At 52.7% G+C, this 15459-nt stretch overlaps 5 protein-coding genes across 5 annotated transcripts; 2 read left to right on the forward strand and 3 right to left on the reverse strand.

The window, feature by feature from the left end:
- Positions 1 to 569: 569 nt before the first annotated feature.
- On the reverse strand, positions 570 to 1856 carry NEUTE1DRAFT_130393 (uncharacterized protein; the record flags this gene model as incomplete). The annotated part of the gene is made up of 3 exons (XM_009853732.1): positions 570 to 1514; positions 1583 to 1720; positions 1791 to 1856. 3 exons carry the CDS (start codon positions 1798 to 1800, stop codon positions 1351 to 1353), a joined length of 312 nt encoding a protein of 103 aa, XP_009852034.1.
- A 1962-nt stretch (positions 1857 to 3818) lies between these two features.
- NEUTE1DRAFT_117329 (histone 3) lies at positions 3819 to 4992 on the forward strand (the record flags this gene model as incomplete). The annotated part of the gene is made up of 2 exons (XM_009853733.1): positions 3819 to 4130; positions 4198 to 4992. The coding sequence occupies 2 exons, from the start codon at positions 3918 to 3920 to the stop codon at positions 4393 to 4395; spliced, it is 411 nt and encodes a 136-aa protein (XP_009852035.1).
- Positions 4993 to 5225: 233 nt separating this feature from the next.
- Positions 5226 to 6314, reverse strand: NEUTE1DRAFT_122979 (uncharacterized protein; the record flags this gene model as incomplete). The annotated part of the gene is made up of 3 exons (XM_009853734.1): positions 5226 to 5927; positions 6021 to 6089; positions 6175 to 6314. The coding sequence occupies 3 exons, from the start codon at positions 6250 to 6252 to the stop codon at positions 5397 to 5399; spliced, it is 678 nt and encodes a 225-aa protein (XP_009852036.1).
- Positions 6315 to 6624: 310 nt separating this feature from the next.
- NEUTE1DRAFT_130396 (uncharacterized protein) lies at positions 6625 to 8226 on the reverse strand (the record flags this gene model as incomplete). The annotated part of the gene is made up of 1 exon (XM_009853735.1): positions 6625 to 8226. The coding sequence occupies one exon, from the start codon at positions 8224 to 8226 to the stop codon at positions 6757 to 6759; it is 1470 nt and encodes a 489-aa protein (XP_009852037.1).
- Positions 8227 to 9132: 906 nt separating this feature from the next.
- Positions 9133 to 14723, forward strand: NEUTE1DRAFT_122981 (uncharacterized protein; the record flags this gene model as incomplete). Its single annotated transcript, XM_009853736.1, has 4 exons — positions 9133 to 9314; positions 9409 to 14094; positions 14158 to 14231; positions 14303 to 14723. The coding sequence occupies 4 exons, from the start codon at positions 9133 to 9135 to the stop codon at positions 14464 to 14466; spliced, it is 5106 nt and encodes a 1701-aa protein (XP_009852038.1).
- Positions 14724 to 15459: the final 736 nt, after the last annotated feature.

Genomic DNA, 15459 nt, shown 5'->3' on the forward strand with positions numbered 1-15459 from the left:
CCCCCCCCCCCCCCCCCCCTTCAAAAAAAAAAGAAGAAAAAAAAGAAAAAGTCACCCAGCTAGTTGTAATTTCCAAGCAGAGCTGAAGCAACATGTATCACAAGTACTGACAAAAGACTCGACAGGGTTACATCATACTGGTAAGGTGCTTCGGGTGTATCCACAAGTTCAGACGAAGAATGAAATCCGATCTGTTTTACGCTCAGACTCATCATCCCCCCCCTTCCCTTTCCCCCATCTTTTTGATCGGGGTTCTCCCACCAGTGTTCCCCTGTTAGGCACATTTTAAGGAGCAAAGTTCGCCACTGCTTAGGATCAGCTGGGGAGGGGGTGTGTGCAGGTGGTTGGCTGCCACCTTGGATGTAGATCATGTTCTTCCATGACGTTCCTGGAACAGAACGGGATAGAGCTGGATGGAGGTAGATCGTATTATCATCAACTTCTGTCTCCATATTTGAGCTTGACTAGTATATAGATGTACATATGTCGGACGTCCGTAGGTACACAAATTATACTTATGTACGATAGATGCAATGGGCTTGAGAAATTTTCGGTCTGTGAAGCACATACATATAAACTGCTTTGGGATTGTCAAGATGCGAATACTGAAAACACGGACAGGAGTTTCGGTCACACTACATATCTGTCCTCTCCGCGAACCGCATGTTCGCTGGCGCATCAACGCATGGGTCCCTTCTTCGAGCGAACAGTTGAACCAGAGACCCCAGCCCGCCCAACGGCCAAGGTTTCAAGCAAAACTGGGGCAAGCCCACCGGACGCGATTGGCACGCGATTCCGTTTACACGTACACAAAAAAACACGCGGCAAGACACAGCAATAAATGGCAGACAGCATTTCCACTCGACACAAAGAGGATCATCAAACAGATTGGAATCACCCTCCAGAAAACCCAGAGGGCGTTTTGAGTCAATTAAGCGCTCAAAAAAGTTGCAAAAGTAGTAACACCCCTATTGTGAATGACCCCTTGATGTGATGTACAGAGCATGTGATAAAAAAAGAGACCCCTCCTTTGCGCGTGATGAAACCCGAAAAATGACAATCGTGAGATGGAACGCTGCAACCAAGTAAAGTGTGGTGCAAAAGGGGACCGAACATCAACCGCCCTCCTTTTCCCCCATCCTGGATGTCGTGTTGTTGCCGGTTGTTTAATGTGGTGGTGGTGGCGGTAGTGACATCATCGTCATCATGATAAAAGACGACGACTTTGGTGGTATATAAACATCATGATGATTCTGTGTTGGTGATGGGAGAAGACGTGATTGTGATTTGCGTCGTCGTTATGGTGAAGAAAAAAGAAAAAAGACACGCTGGCTAATGACGGCGAGACATTTAACCACCGAAACCGTAGAGGGTACGGCCCTGGCGCTTGAGGGCGTAGACAACGTCAAGGGAGGTGACGGTCTTGCGCTTGGCGTGCTCGGTGTAGGTGACGGCATCACGGATGACACCCTCGAGGAAGGTCTTGAGGACACCACGGGTCTCCTCGTAGATCACTGTTAAAGGTTGACATGTTAGTTGACCATCCATGGAATACAGGGATTGCTCGAAGATCATAACGTACTGGCAGAGATACGCTTGACACCACCACGACGAGCGAGACGGCGGATAGCGGGCTTGGTGATACCCTGGATGTTGTCACGAAGAATCTTGCGATGGCGCTTGGCACCGCCCTTTCCGAGGCCCTTGCCGCCCTTGCCGCCTGATGAAGAGATACTGGTCAGTCATGATGTTACAACACACGGTGTTGGCGATCTTCAAAGACAACTTACGTCCAGTCATTTTGATGTGTGTTGGGGGGGGTGAAAGTGAAAGTGGTGTAGGTGGTAAGGCTGAAGCCGGTCGTTTGGGAGATTGGAAGTCGTGGAAGGTGGGAAGAAGGCGGGGAAGAGAGCGGACTTTAAGTACGGGAACGCGGTTGCGGCATGCAGGGCGGTGGGAATCAAATCAGATCACTGATCTTGTTGATGATTGGTTCAACAAAGGCTCTGGAGCTCCACTTTGCGCAAACTCCGTCAACTCCCTTGGCTGATTTTGGGAGACGCGGTTCCGAGGCGCACGTTCCTTGCAGGGGAACGGACGACACAACACGCAGCTTGAAGACGTGCAGTCCCACCTCGAATCAATATCAGCCAATGAACATTTCTCCACGCTTTACATTTTCAGAGTGGTTCACCTCGCGCATCAAGGTGAACACTAATAACAAGTCGCTAAACCCAAACAGGACTTTTGCTCTCAGCTGCTAAACAAGGGTCGTCTATTTTCGCCGGAGCAGCACAGGGATTGACCATCGGTACGTACCGTTCGGGTGGCACATCCAGAGATCCGGGGGACCGCATCCAAAACTGGTGAAGTGGCAGGGCAGCAACACTCTGGCACTCGCTGGGCAGCAGTTTCACGTCAGTGTCACAGCCCAGTCACCAGCGAGTTCTACTTTGTTATCCTGACACACCACCTTCACCACAGAGAGGTGACCCGCAGTGAACATCTATTCTCCCTTCTGGATACCGTACCATGTGCATCAGTCGGTCGGTCCCATCAGCCTTGTCGTCCTTTTAGCGGAAAGACCCATCCGGGACCTGAGAGTGGCAACTCTACAAACCCTAGTAGTCTTCTTAGTCATTCGAAAAGGGTTGACGGAAGGGTTCCAGTCCTGGACGAGGCATGCTCTTGATGAATTGTGGCGTTGAACCTTCCACGTCAGAGTACACTCTGAAACAAAGAGAAATGTGTGTGTGGCATTCTGTAGATCTGGACTGCTATGGCTGCCTCTCGTCCTCCGTGATAAGTGACTGTCACGATGACTGTCGCGAAGAGACTGTAGTGGAAAGTACTGTTCGCTACAGCAATGGACAGACTCCCCATAAAGAAGCTAGAGCTGTGAGACATCTACATGCGGGCGTTTCGTGACTGAATGGTAGCTGTGACTGTACATAGAGCAAGCGTTGAACTTACGATCTCGAGTGTTCCAGTTGGTCCAGAGACTTTGAGGAGCAAAACGGGCACCTGTACTAAATAAATTCAGACCGAAACAGTGAACAAAGAAAGCAACTCTTCGGGCTATTCTAGCAAGCGCTCTGTCGTATGAGGCAGTCCTTCCATCTTCACAATCCTCGCTCAAGCTTCAACCTCCTATAGGTATGCTCCCTGTACGTAATGGCATCTATGGCCTTGTATGTGATTCCTTGCACAACGGAGGAATTGGGCTGGACCTGGTGCCAGGCATGCAAATCTTTAACCTTCAGGAGCATTCACCTTCCCAGCCCTATGGGTGAATGTTGGGTTTGTACCTTTGTACCTTTGATTTGGTCTTGTGTCCATTCACCCATTCCACAGACGGGCAATGTTGCACGCAGTGAATTAGACGGCTGGAGTGCCGAACTACGAATGCGTTAGTCGCTCGGTGTTACTACTAACCCCAGCTTTGAGGTGGCCTGTGCGTCGCTATTTAAGATATTTGGACCAATCATAATTCTGCAAACCCGCGTCAGCAGAGCACGCTCCAATTAACCACCCAAAACAGCGCTGTTTTGCCAGCAAAACTAAGGGCAGTTATCAGTGCAAAACGAACCCCGGTTCAGCCCCCGGTTTGGTCGCCCGCAACCCAAAAAAATAATGGGAGTTGCAAATCAACCAGGAAAAAGCGGAATGAGCAAGGAAGGCGAAAAAACCGAAAGGCAGCAGCCACACAACGCGCCGCACCACCCATTCACCCAAATCAGCCAGCACCTGACCCTAGTCCGCACATACATAAACCTCGCACCCCCCACCACTTTTTCCCCTTTCCACTCCCGCCTCTCCTTCTAGTCATCAACCAGTCTCGACCACCAGCGCAGGTCATCACTTAATCATCGCCCATCCATCAAAAAACACCTTATCAACACACATAAACCATCACAATGGCCCGCACTAAGCAGACCGCCCGCAAGTCCACCGGTGGCAAGGCCCCCCGTAAGCAGCTCGCTTCCAAGGCTGCCCGCAAGTCCGCCCCCTCCACCGGCGGTGTCAAGAAGCCCCACCGTTACAAGCCCGGTACCGTCGCTCTCCGTGAGATTCGTCGCTACCAGAAGTCCACTGAGCTTCTGATCCGCAAGCTCCCCTTCCAGCGTCTCGTAAGTTTATGATGCCTGCCACCGACATGTCACTTTCCTTTCACGTTGCTAACGCGTCGCTACACAGGTCCGTGAGATTGCCCAGGACTTCAAGTCCGACCTCCGCTTCCAGAGCTCTGCTATCGGCGCTCTCCAGGAGTCCGTCGAATCTTACCTCGTCTCCCTCTTCGAGGACACCAACCTCTGCGCTATCCACGCTAAGCGTGTCACCATCCAGAGCAAGGACATCCAGCTCGCCCGCCGCCTTCGCGGTGAGCGCAACTAAGCGACTCTTCGACATGGAGTAGTTTGCTTTGGGTTTTCGGGGTAGTCTAGTCAGATTCTGGGGTTATATCACGGGGCGGTCATGACAACTTTTCTCGCGTCACACTTCGCACTACATTTGGGAATGCGCGTCTGAGTTGATGGATTTTCATTCACGGCACAACACATGGGGGGTAATCCGGCGTTCTTGATTGCGATGATACTACATTTTCTCTCTCTTCATCTTAGTACTTGATGGCTTGTACATTACAACGCGGGCACAGCGGCTGGCGAGCACCGGAACAAAAGGACGGATGGCTTTGCACGGCAGCGCTGATGGCGGATTTGGTCTAATAAAGGGCCTGGTTCATGATCACACGATACCCTGTCGACAGACATTGCACGTTTACCTTTTTTTCTTCCTGACAACCATTCTCACCACCGTATGCCTGCCTGCTTTGATGATAGATGAGAATGGAGTTTTGGAGCAAGCGCAAATCATGGGAGTTTAGCTACCTAGCGATTAGGACTACCATAAACATCGCTATGAATGCCAGTAGTCGTAGAAATGACAAACGCGTTCAGGTTGCGTTCATGTTCACGCGACGTGACTTTGACATAAACATCACTGTGACCCGCATATTGAGACGCGTCCGTTCGCACTTGGTTGTGACAGGGTTCGCCCTTCGTCGGTCCACCGAGCCGCGCGTGGAAATGCTCCACCCGATGGGTTCTGTGGAGATAATGGTTCATCCAAGTCTTGATCCATGACAGACCTGACAGCCTGCTGTGAGTTATGATGGCTTCAGCAACACTAGGTCATGTTCATGATGCACTCGGTCGAAATGGTCGATGACGCATAAATGTATGATCTTGTCTTTGGGAATACCTTCACATCAACTACCACTACCGCTTATTACAGCTTCACAACTGCACAGCCTGCCCCATCATGCCTGCCTGTCTTGTGATCCCACGCCTCCCTCTTCTCCCAGCTTCTCTCAACCACCTCCCTCCTTCACCCCCTCACAAAACCGACTTCCACCCTCCATTCCCACTCACCCCCTTATCCAGCCCCAAAAACTGCACCACCTGTCCCAAATGATCAACTCCCCAAAACCCCTCCGTCTCCCCTTTCGTATTAGTGCACGTAAACCAAGGTAACCCAAACGCCCCCTCCGCAAACGCCTTATCCGTGTTCTCCACCAATCTTTGCTTGACTTCGGCAGTCTGCGCTGCTCCCAACACCTTATCCGCCGCTTCTTCCCCACCGAGGGAAGAGGCAAGGACGGAGCGCAATTGGGCGGGTTCGTAGATGGGCTGACCGAGGGCCCAGTAGGACTTGTAGAGGGCGTCGAGGGCGGCGATGACTGCGGATTGGGATTGAGATGAAGCTTCGATGCCGGCTAGGACCCGCTGGACGGGGAGCGTGTTGGGTGGGAAGTTGGGCGGCATGTCGGTAACGATGGGAACGGAGAAGGCATGGGCCCAGCGGAGGCGTTCGACGTTGATCCATTTGTCTTTGTTTTTGATCTTGATGGGTGGGGTGTTGGAACACTGCGACGGGTGAGGTTGGTGTGTGACATACGTTAGTGTTATGTGTGAGGATGTGATGAATGGGAGGGAGCGGGATGGATGAGACAGACGGACCTTGTTCATCAAGCCACCGAGGAAGATGGGCACGTATTTGATGTCGACATTTTTGAAGATTGGGTCGTTCTGAAAGGTGGAGATAGGACATGAGCGATTCCTTGCTTGCTTGATTCTACTTGAACCGATGAACTTGCAGGTTAGTTGTACATACCCGCAGAATGTGATACGCCTCGTATGCGAACGGGCTAACAGTATCGAGGTAGAGCGTGATCTTGGGCTTGGGAACCATTGTGTCTGTCAGCTTCTTAGTGCTGGACCGAAAAGGAGGAATACTAGATAGTTTGGTCTGAGATGAAAACAACTAGCACCCAAACAGTTTGATGGCAAACAGCTTCCCTGGAGGTATTTATATGGTGACACCAAAGGAATACCCCGTGACGAGTCTAGCCCGGGTTTTGGAAAACAATGACAGACAAGAGCCGAGGTGGTGAGAGTTAATCCCGATTGCAACCCCTCACTCAATAGCTCGCCTTGTGTGGGGAAACAACAAACCAGGAAACTAAGATCCCCATGGGGTGCGCAGATCTCATCCACGATGCCGGTCTTCCATCTCTGCACGAATGTCAATAACTTCAAGGTGACCCGTGTTCATGACTCTCAAGTTACTCGTGTTATTTGTTTTATTCATAGTCTAGCGGAGCTAAGTATGATGCCCTATCTCTTTTCGTCCAACAAAATCGGATCATCATCCGACTGGCAAAAAAGCAGACTGTATCCTTTTTCAACATCGCAGTTATACATGACTCGGCGTGTTCTTCGCCTGCGTCCAAAAGTTCTCCATCTTCATCTGAGACAGAAACTCTCTGGCCTCCTGGTCCGTCTCACATACTTTGCTGCTCCACTTCTTGAATGACTGCGTCTTGGACTCGCCCTCAAATATGAGTTGGCATTTGTTATTCGACAAGTCCTTCAACATGCCTTGCTCATCCTCCGCTTTCAGCCACTCCCTCACCGCCGCACCGGACGCGCTAGGTTCCCTATCAAGCGAGGGCACGCTCTCGGTCCAGTCGATGCGACGCATCATTAGCCTCTTGTACGCGTTGACGCTGTGCTCGCCGCCCTCTACAATCACGAGGCAAAACTTGGGGTGCATGATACACGCACCCATGAGCGCGTGCTGTTGGGCATTTTGTCCAATCTTGAAGCGGTGCTTGCCATTGGCTAGACTACCAATCTTGAAGACGAGCGTATGGACGCCCTTATGTACGTCCTTTTGCTGGTTTTGAGCGAGCTTTTCGTGCCGTTGCTCCTTTGTGAGCTTGCGCTCCTCGTTGGACTGCATGTGCTTGTCGAAGCGCTCCTGGATCTCACGGTTGACGCGCGCCTCGACGGCCGTCGGGTCCTTGACAGCTTCCTCGCCCAGTACGCGCATCAGGTTCGACTTCTTGACCTTGGGTGGCGGGGCCGGTTCCAGACCGAGACGGATCTTGGCTTGCTTCTCCTTAAGTTCCATCATGCGGCGTTGGCGACGCAGTTTCTGTTGCTCCTTGGGTGTAAGATACATGGGTTTCGGCTCAGCTGCGAGCTTGTCCTGCGGTGGCTCGATGGCGACTGGGTGCTGAATGTAAATGGTAACAACGCTGTCGGGAGTGTTGACTTTTATCGAGTCGGGAATGTTGCTGTAGTCATTGCCATCGATGAGGCCCTGATCCCACCATTCCACATCCGGGGGCGCCTCTACGACAAAGGCCTTCTCGATGTCTCGGTCCTCGTCCAGCCCTGCTTTCCTGGCCTGCTCCGCAATCCTCCTCTTCATTTCCTCCAAGGCGGCCTGTCTCCGTAGCGCATTCGCCTGGGCAATGTACTTGCCCTTCTGGTTGAAGATGAGCTGTCGTGGCTCTTTGGGCTTGCCTTGTGGTCCATGGCTGCTGGTGTCTAGGTAAGGGTTGGCTCGGGGTTGGCCTGTTGTTGTTGCCGAAGGTGTTCGGTGCTCCTTTCTGTTGAATGATTCTGCAACTTTCTGGGCGGCTCGACGACCTGCTGCGGCGGCCGCGAGGGAGTCCCCGGGTTTGATGGGCGCGCCGAGGTCTGCGAGGGCAGGGTGCAGTGGTGTGTTCAAGCCGCCCTTTGCTTTGGAGCCTCCGACTGCTGCAGCGACACGAGCCTTGAGTGCGGCCATGCGATCGGCGGCGGACTCGGGTTTCTGAACTCGTGAAGTCGCGTCATGGCGGGGGCCAAGCCCGCTTGGCTGTCCTCGATCCATGTTGATGTGAAATGCGGGCTGTCTAGTAGGAAGAGTCGGTTTGTCGAGTGATAGAGGAAGAGGTCGAGGTTCTTTATAAAGTTGCCGGGATGTGGTGACCAGGCGCGAAGGTCGGGAGTTGGAAGCTACACTAGATCGAGTTTACTATGGCGAATGGCGCCGCGCTTCAGGTAGTGTAATGGGTACCAATTCTCAGGTGGATGAATGTGGTTCGCAATATCGATCTCAGATTCCTGCCCTAGTCAGGTCCCGGCCCTGATGGTTGAGATCCGTCGAGGTCCCGTCGTGATGGAAAGTATAGGTAGATTTGGAAAATGAGGTCGAGGAAACAAAACAAGACGTGGTAGTTTGCAGTGACGATAGCGACAGACGACAAGGAACCCAGTGGAATGCCTGAAAGCGAATTGATTGAACGTGAAGGAGGCCACTGCTGACTGCACTGCAAGAGTGTTGAATCAGTGGACGGGATCTAGGTACTACCTAGCGAAATGGAGTCCCGTCAGCCAAGGAAGCCAGCCGGGCCAACGCCCATCGAGATGCCCGCTGGGCTTATGTACAAGTTCCCCACAGGCATAACAGCGAATTTTGCCGGCCGCGACCGCCAAAAAATATTCTTTCGCGGAAGCTCCATCTCAAAGTTCCCACCAATAGGCGAAGCTGTAGACTGTGATTGACTGCAGTGGCATAGCGAAAGGCTTTTGGCTGTGTAAACACCCTGAAGGCTCAGTTTACTCGATATCTTGCCTTTTTTTTTCTACTCTTTTTTTTGTTGTTTTTGGCCTCGCAAGTTGCCGCTGTCTCCCCACGACCGTGCACACTTGCCTGCGGCCCTCCTTCAGACGGAAAACCCTCGCCATGGGATTGTAAAGATTCCGACTTCGTAACCATACACCACTCTCGCCCACCATGAATATTTCGCAGCCCGTGTCGTCCTCTCTGGACAGCGTCGAGTTCACCTTCCTGACCGACACCGAGATCCGCGCCGTCTCGGTGCGCAAGATCGAGAATGAGAGCACCTTCGACAGCCTGCTGAACCCCGTCCCTGGCGGTCTCTACGACCCTGCCTTGGGTTCCTGGGGCGACTCACTGTGAGACTCCCCGCCCCGTCGTCTGCCTTCTCTCAACGTGAAAGGCTGGTGGTTTGGATAGTGGTGTTGACTGATGTGACCCTCTGCTGAATAGCTGCACAACATGTAACCTTGGCCAGTCGCAATGTCCCGGTCATCCCGGCCACATCGAGCTCCCCGTGCCCGTCTATCACCCCGTCTTCATGGACCAGGCATACCGTCTGCTGCGCGCGCAATGTGTTTACTGCCACCGGTTCCGCCTCCCCCGGAGGGAAATCCACCGCTACTCCTGCATGCTCCGTTTGCTGCAGTGTGGCCTTCTCAAGGAAGCCCAAATGATCGATTCTTTCGGCGAAAGCGAGTTCGGCTCCGCCATCCGCCAATTCCAGCTGGCCGACGTGCCCGAGATGGAGGATGACGAGGCTGAGGAGGAGGGAAACAACCTGAACGACAGCACCATCCGCCAACGGGAAGCATATGTCCGCGCTGTTCTTCGCGATCATAGGACTAAGGTGACTATGCGCGACATCAACAAGGGCAAGCACGAAGGCGCCGCCGAAATGCGCAGGGCTCTCGTCAAGGAGTTTCTGGCTGCCATCATCAAGGACAAGAAGTGCAGGACCTGCGACGGCATCTCTCCCGTCTACCGCAAGGATCGGTACACCAAGATTTTCGAGCGCGACCTCACACAAAAGGAGAAGGCCGCCATGGCCCAGGCTGGAAGGAAGCGTGCCGACGCACTAGCCATGAAGGGCGGCAAGAAGAAGGACCATGATGATGATGAGGGAATCGCCGATATCGAGTCAACAGCCAGCGAATCCGACAACAGTGAAGGAGAGGGCGAAGAGCTCGACGAAAACGGCGATGTTGTCATGGCGGACGCAGGCAGCAAGACCAAGGCGAAGGAGAAGGCCGAGAAGAGGGCCCTTCCCCAGAGATACATCAGCTCTCTCGAGGTCAAGGAGAGGTTAAACTTCCTCTTCCAGAAGGAGCAAGAGATCGTTTCTTTGCTCTTTAGCTCCAAGCCTCGCCCCAAGCACGCGAAGCCGATGACCGCCGACATGTTCTTCATCCAGACACTTCTCGTCCCTCCCAACAAATTCAGACCCGAGGCTAGAATGGGCGACCAAGTAACGGAAGCGCAGCAAAACAGTCTCTACAAGCTGATCCTCAGGGGGTCGTCTATGGTCGCCCAGATCTCTCGCGAGGTTTCCGAAACCGCAAAGGGTAATGCCCCCGAGGACGGACGCAGGGCCAGGGATATCAATGCGCTCTACCAGGCGTGGACACAGCTTCAAGACGCCGTCAACTCCTTGATCGATCGCGATAAGAACCCCGTCCAGGGTGCTGCTGGAAAGCGCAACGAGGACGGTATCAAGCAGAAGCTCGAGAAGAAGGAGGGTCTCTTCCGCAAGAACATGATGGGTAAGCGTGTCAACTTTGCCGCCAGATCCGTCATCTCTCCCGACCCCAACATCGAGACCAGCGAGATCGGTGTCCCTCCTGTGTTCGCCAGGAAGCTCACATACCCCGAGCCCGTAACGAGTCACAACTACCATGATCTCAAGAATGCAGTGCAGAACGGTATGGAGAAGTGGCCCGGTGCTTCCGCCATTGAGATGGAGAACGGCCAAATCATCAACTTGAGGAACAAGTCTTCAGAGGAGCGTCAGGCCCTTGCCAACCAGCTCTTGGCCCCGACCAACAACAACTTCAGCGGAGTTCGCAACAAGAAGGTCCACCGCCACCTTACCAACGGTGATGTCGTCCTCATGAACCGTCAGCCCACCCTTCATAAGCCCTCCATCATGGGTCACAGAGTCAGAGTGCTGCCGGGCGAGAAGACGATTCGCATGCACTACGCCAACTGCAATACGTACAACGCCGATTTCGATGGTGATGAGATGAACATGCATTTCCCCCAAAACGAAATTGCCCGTGCCGAGGCCCTTCAGCTCGCCGACACTGATCACCAGTACATCTCCGGCACCGCTGGCAAGCCTCTCCGCGGTCTTATTCAGGATCATTTGTCCGTTTCCGTTATTCTGTGTAACAAGGACACCTTCTTCGATCGGGCCAACTACCATCAACTCATCTACGCCGCTCTCCGGCCCGAGAGTGGTCACATTATGGGAGACAAGATTGAGCTTTTGCCGCCGGCGATCATCAAGCCGATTCCCCGCTGGACGGGTAAGCAAGTCATTACCACAATCCTCAAGAACATTAAGCCCCCAAATTGCGGTGATTTGTGGATGAACGGCTCTACACAAGTCAAGGCTCATCAGTGGGGTGACCATGCCCCAGAAGAAGGCCAGGTCACTTTCCGTGATGGAGAGTTCATCACCGGTATCCTCGACAAGTCTCAGCTGGGTCCCAGCAGTGGTGGTTTGATTCACTCGATTCACGAAGTTTACGGCCCTTCAGCTGCTGGTAAGCTCCTCAGTTGCATGGGTCGTCTCCTCACTCGTTACCTGGCCATGGTTGCCTTTTCGTGCGGTATGGACGATCTAGTCATGACGCCCAAGGGAGAGGCAGACAGAAGGGAGAAGATCAAGGCCGCCGCTCACATCGGTCTCGAGGTCGCCGCCAAGTATGTGTCGCTCGAGGAGCAGAAGCCTACTCCCGAAGATCCCCTTCTCTTGCAACGCTTGGAGGAAGTTATGCGCAACGACAAGAAGCAAGAGAACTTGGATCTCTTGATGAACCAACGTTGCGCCCAACTTTCTAGCGAGATCACCAAGACATGTCTTCCTGCTGGTCTGCAAAAGAAGTTCCCCAAGAACCAAATGCAAAGTATGACAACATCAGGTGCTAAGGGTTCTCCTGTCAACGCCAACCTCATCTCTTGTAACTTGGGTCAGCAGGTTTTGGAAGGTAGACGTGTCCCCGTCATGGTCAGCGGCAAGACTCTCCCTAGTTTCAAGCCCTTCGATACCAACGCCAGAGCTGGTGGTTACATCGTCCAGCGTTTCTTGACTGGTATTCGCCCCCAGGAGTACTACTTCCATCACATGGCCGGTCGTGAGGGTCTTATCGACACAGCCGTCAAGACATCGCGTTCCGGTTACCTTCAGAGATGTTTGATCAAGGGTATGGAAGGTCTCAAGGTCGCTTACGACACCTCGGTCAGAGACTCGGATGGCTCCATCATTCAGTTCCTGTTTGGTGAGGATGGTATCGATATCTCCAAGCAAAAATACTTGAACGACTTCGAGTTCGTCCTCCGCAACCTGAAATCCGAGTTGGCGCATCTCCACTACTCGGAAGAGGGTACTCAGGCTCTCTTCGAGCACAAGGACGAGATGATCAAGCGGATGAAGGCTGCCATCAAGTCGAGGGATACCCGCAACCCGCTCAACCCGATCGAGTCGGATGTTGACCCTGCCTTGTATGCTTTCGCTACTTCGGAGAACTTCTTCGAGAAGATGACCAAGTACGTCAAGGAGAACAAGGATGGCTTAATCAAGGAGAAGAAGGGCGACTCCTCTGGCATCATTGTTCGCAAGAATGCCGAGAAGATTTTGGCGGCCAAGTACATCAGGTCATTGGTGGAGCCTGGTGAGGCTGTTGGTATCGTGGCCGGTCAGTCTGTCGGTGAGCCCTCGACACAGATGACACTGAACACTTTCCATTTGGCTGGTCACTCTGCCAAGAACGTCACACTGGGTATCCCCCGTCTTCGTGAAATTCTCATGACAGCTTCTGCCAAGATCTCGACTCCTGCAATGACCCTCTACCCCAACGCTGAGCTCTCTGATACAGACTGCGAGCGGTTTGCCAAGTCCATTAGCATTCTTCCCCTGGCCGATGTTACCAAGGAGGTTACCGTCAGGGAGAAGATGGGCCGTGGCTTGGGCTACCCTCTTGCCAAGCTCTTCGAGATCAGGTTGCGCTTCTTCCCATCTGAGGAGTATTGCAAGACATACGCGATCGAGATTGCGGATGTTCTTGCGACTGTTGAGAGGAAGTTCGTGCCCCTGCTTGGTCAGCTCACCAAGAAGGAAATCAAGAAGAAGTACAAGGAGAACTCTGCTGCCACTCCCGAGATCGGTGTCAAGGTTGGCACTGTGGAGATGGCGGCGCCCGACGGCGAGCGTGCTGTCGGCGAGGATGGCGACGCGGACGACGATGACGACGGTGATGATGACGCTACCAACGCCAAGAACAGAGCCAATAGGCACGAGGCAGTGTCCTATGGCCCCAACGACGACGATGATGATGCCATCCAGAAGTCTCTACAGCGCGCGGATGACGGTGAGGAGGAGGGCGAGGAGAGACTTGAGTTCGACGACGAAGGCTACGGCGGTAGCCCTGAGCCCGAGGACCGCAACGCCGATGGCGATATGTCCGTGTACAAGTCTCGATCACGCGAGACCCGTATCAAGGACAAGAACGACTTCGTTGCCCGCTTCCACTGCGACGAGCAAGGCGGCGAGTGGTGCGAGATGATCCTCGAGTTCGATCCCGCGACACCCAAGATTCTCATGCTCAACCTCGTCACCGAGGCTGTCAAGAAGGCGCTCATTCAGCAGATTCCCAGACTCGGCACCGCGACATTCGTTGTGGAGAACAAGGAGCGTCTTGTCCACACCGAAGGCTCCAACATCAAGGCCATGCAGCAATATGCCGACTACATCAACCCCAACAAGATCATGACCAACGACATTGCCCAAGTGCTCGAGATCTACGGTGTTGAGGCCGCCAGGAACAGCATCGTTCGCGAATTGAGCGGTGTCTTCAAGGGTCACGGTATCGGTGTCGACCCCCGCCATCTGAACCTCATTGGCGACTACATGACCAGGTAAGATTTCATTTCTCAATGACATAAACAAGCAACAAAGTTACTGACTAGTAATTTTTACAGAAACGGTGGCTTCACTCCTTTCAACCGAATGGGTTTGACCGGCAACGTCAGTCCCTTCACCAAGATGAGTTACGGTACGTTATCATCCATCAGCCGTTCATTGCCTTTCCTGTAGCCCGAGCTCATTGCTAACATGTCACAACAGAAACTACCGTCGGCTTCCTCAAGGACGCCGTTCTCGACGGCGATTGGGACAGCCTCGACACCCCATCAGGCAGACTGGTTGTCGGTAAGCTGGGTGTTACCGGTACCGGCTCGTTCGACGTTTTCACCAAGGTGCCTACTGAGCACCACTCTCATGTGCTATAAGTGACACACTCACGCACCTCTGGGGGGTGAATGAGTGTGTATGTGTCTGTCTTGTCGTGGCGTTGGCGTGTCGTGTCGCATGTTGGTCGTTTGATGATAAACCCGGGTGTACAAAAATGTGCGAATGGACATAGTAAGGAAGGAACATGGAGAAATGAAATGCATCAATCACTCAATCTTGATAGAATAGGTAGTCCACGCCCGACGTGGACTTGGCGGCGAAAAATGGGTTTGGTATTTTGAAATATCTTTGCTTTATTGCTGTCTGGTTCTTGGTAGAAATTTATTATTTCACATAGATCAACAACTCACATGGTAGATATCACACTTTGTTGCACAAGAGATACAATGTCATGATGGATCTTTGACACCCATAGTGTCATGCCTAGCTAGCCCTCTTGTGATGATCTCTGTTAACAGCAGATAATGAAGAGGTACAACCACTTTGCTCTGGACAAATACAGCACAGGGTCGTTTGTTGACTTGATCTCACCCCCTACTTATTTCCCTACAAATACAGCTGCGATGACCCTCCTCTTCAACATATCCCAGATCTGCAGTACAATTGGGGACCAAGCCAAATACTAGAAAGGTAAAAGACACAAACAATCAGTGTCTTCTGATAATAATGTAGCTTCAACCTCACACTCCGTCGATGACTTACCAGATAATACCCCTTCCCCATACCTCGTTCCCAAAACAAACAAGCACGTCTCTCAGCTTGGTAACTCCCGGTGTTGGATCCCTTCCATAGTTCTTGAACCACGCGAGCTCAGTACTGAATAGATCATACTTATTTGAAGACAAGACTGGACAATGCAATCAACTCGACCACAGACTCCAGCACCCCCGCCATTACTTTCTGCCGTTGCCGTTTCCGTTCTCCTCATCAAGGCTAGTATTATTACTATTACTATTCCTAGTCCCTCTTCAATGTCTATACCCGACAATGTTTTTTGTGCTTCCCAACAACTCTGTTCTGCGCACAGAAGC

Source organism: Neurospora tetrasperma, assembly GCF_000213175.1.
Source record: "Neurospora tetrasperma FGSC 2508 unplaced genomic scaffold NEUTE1scaffold_4, whole genome shotgun sequence".
In the NCBI taxonomy this organism is placed as follows: domain Eukaryota; kingdom Fungi; phylum Ascomycota; class Sordariomycetes; order Sordariales; family Sordariaceae; genus Neurospora; species Neurospora tetrasperma.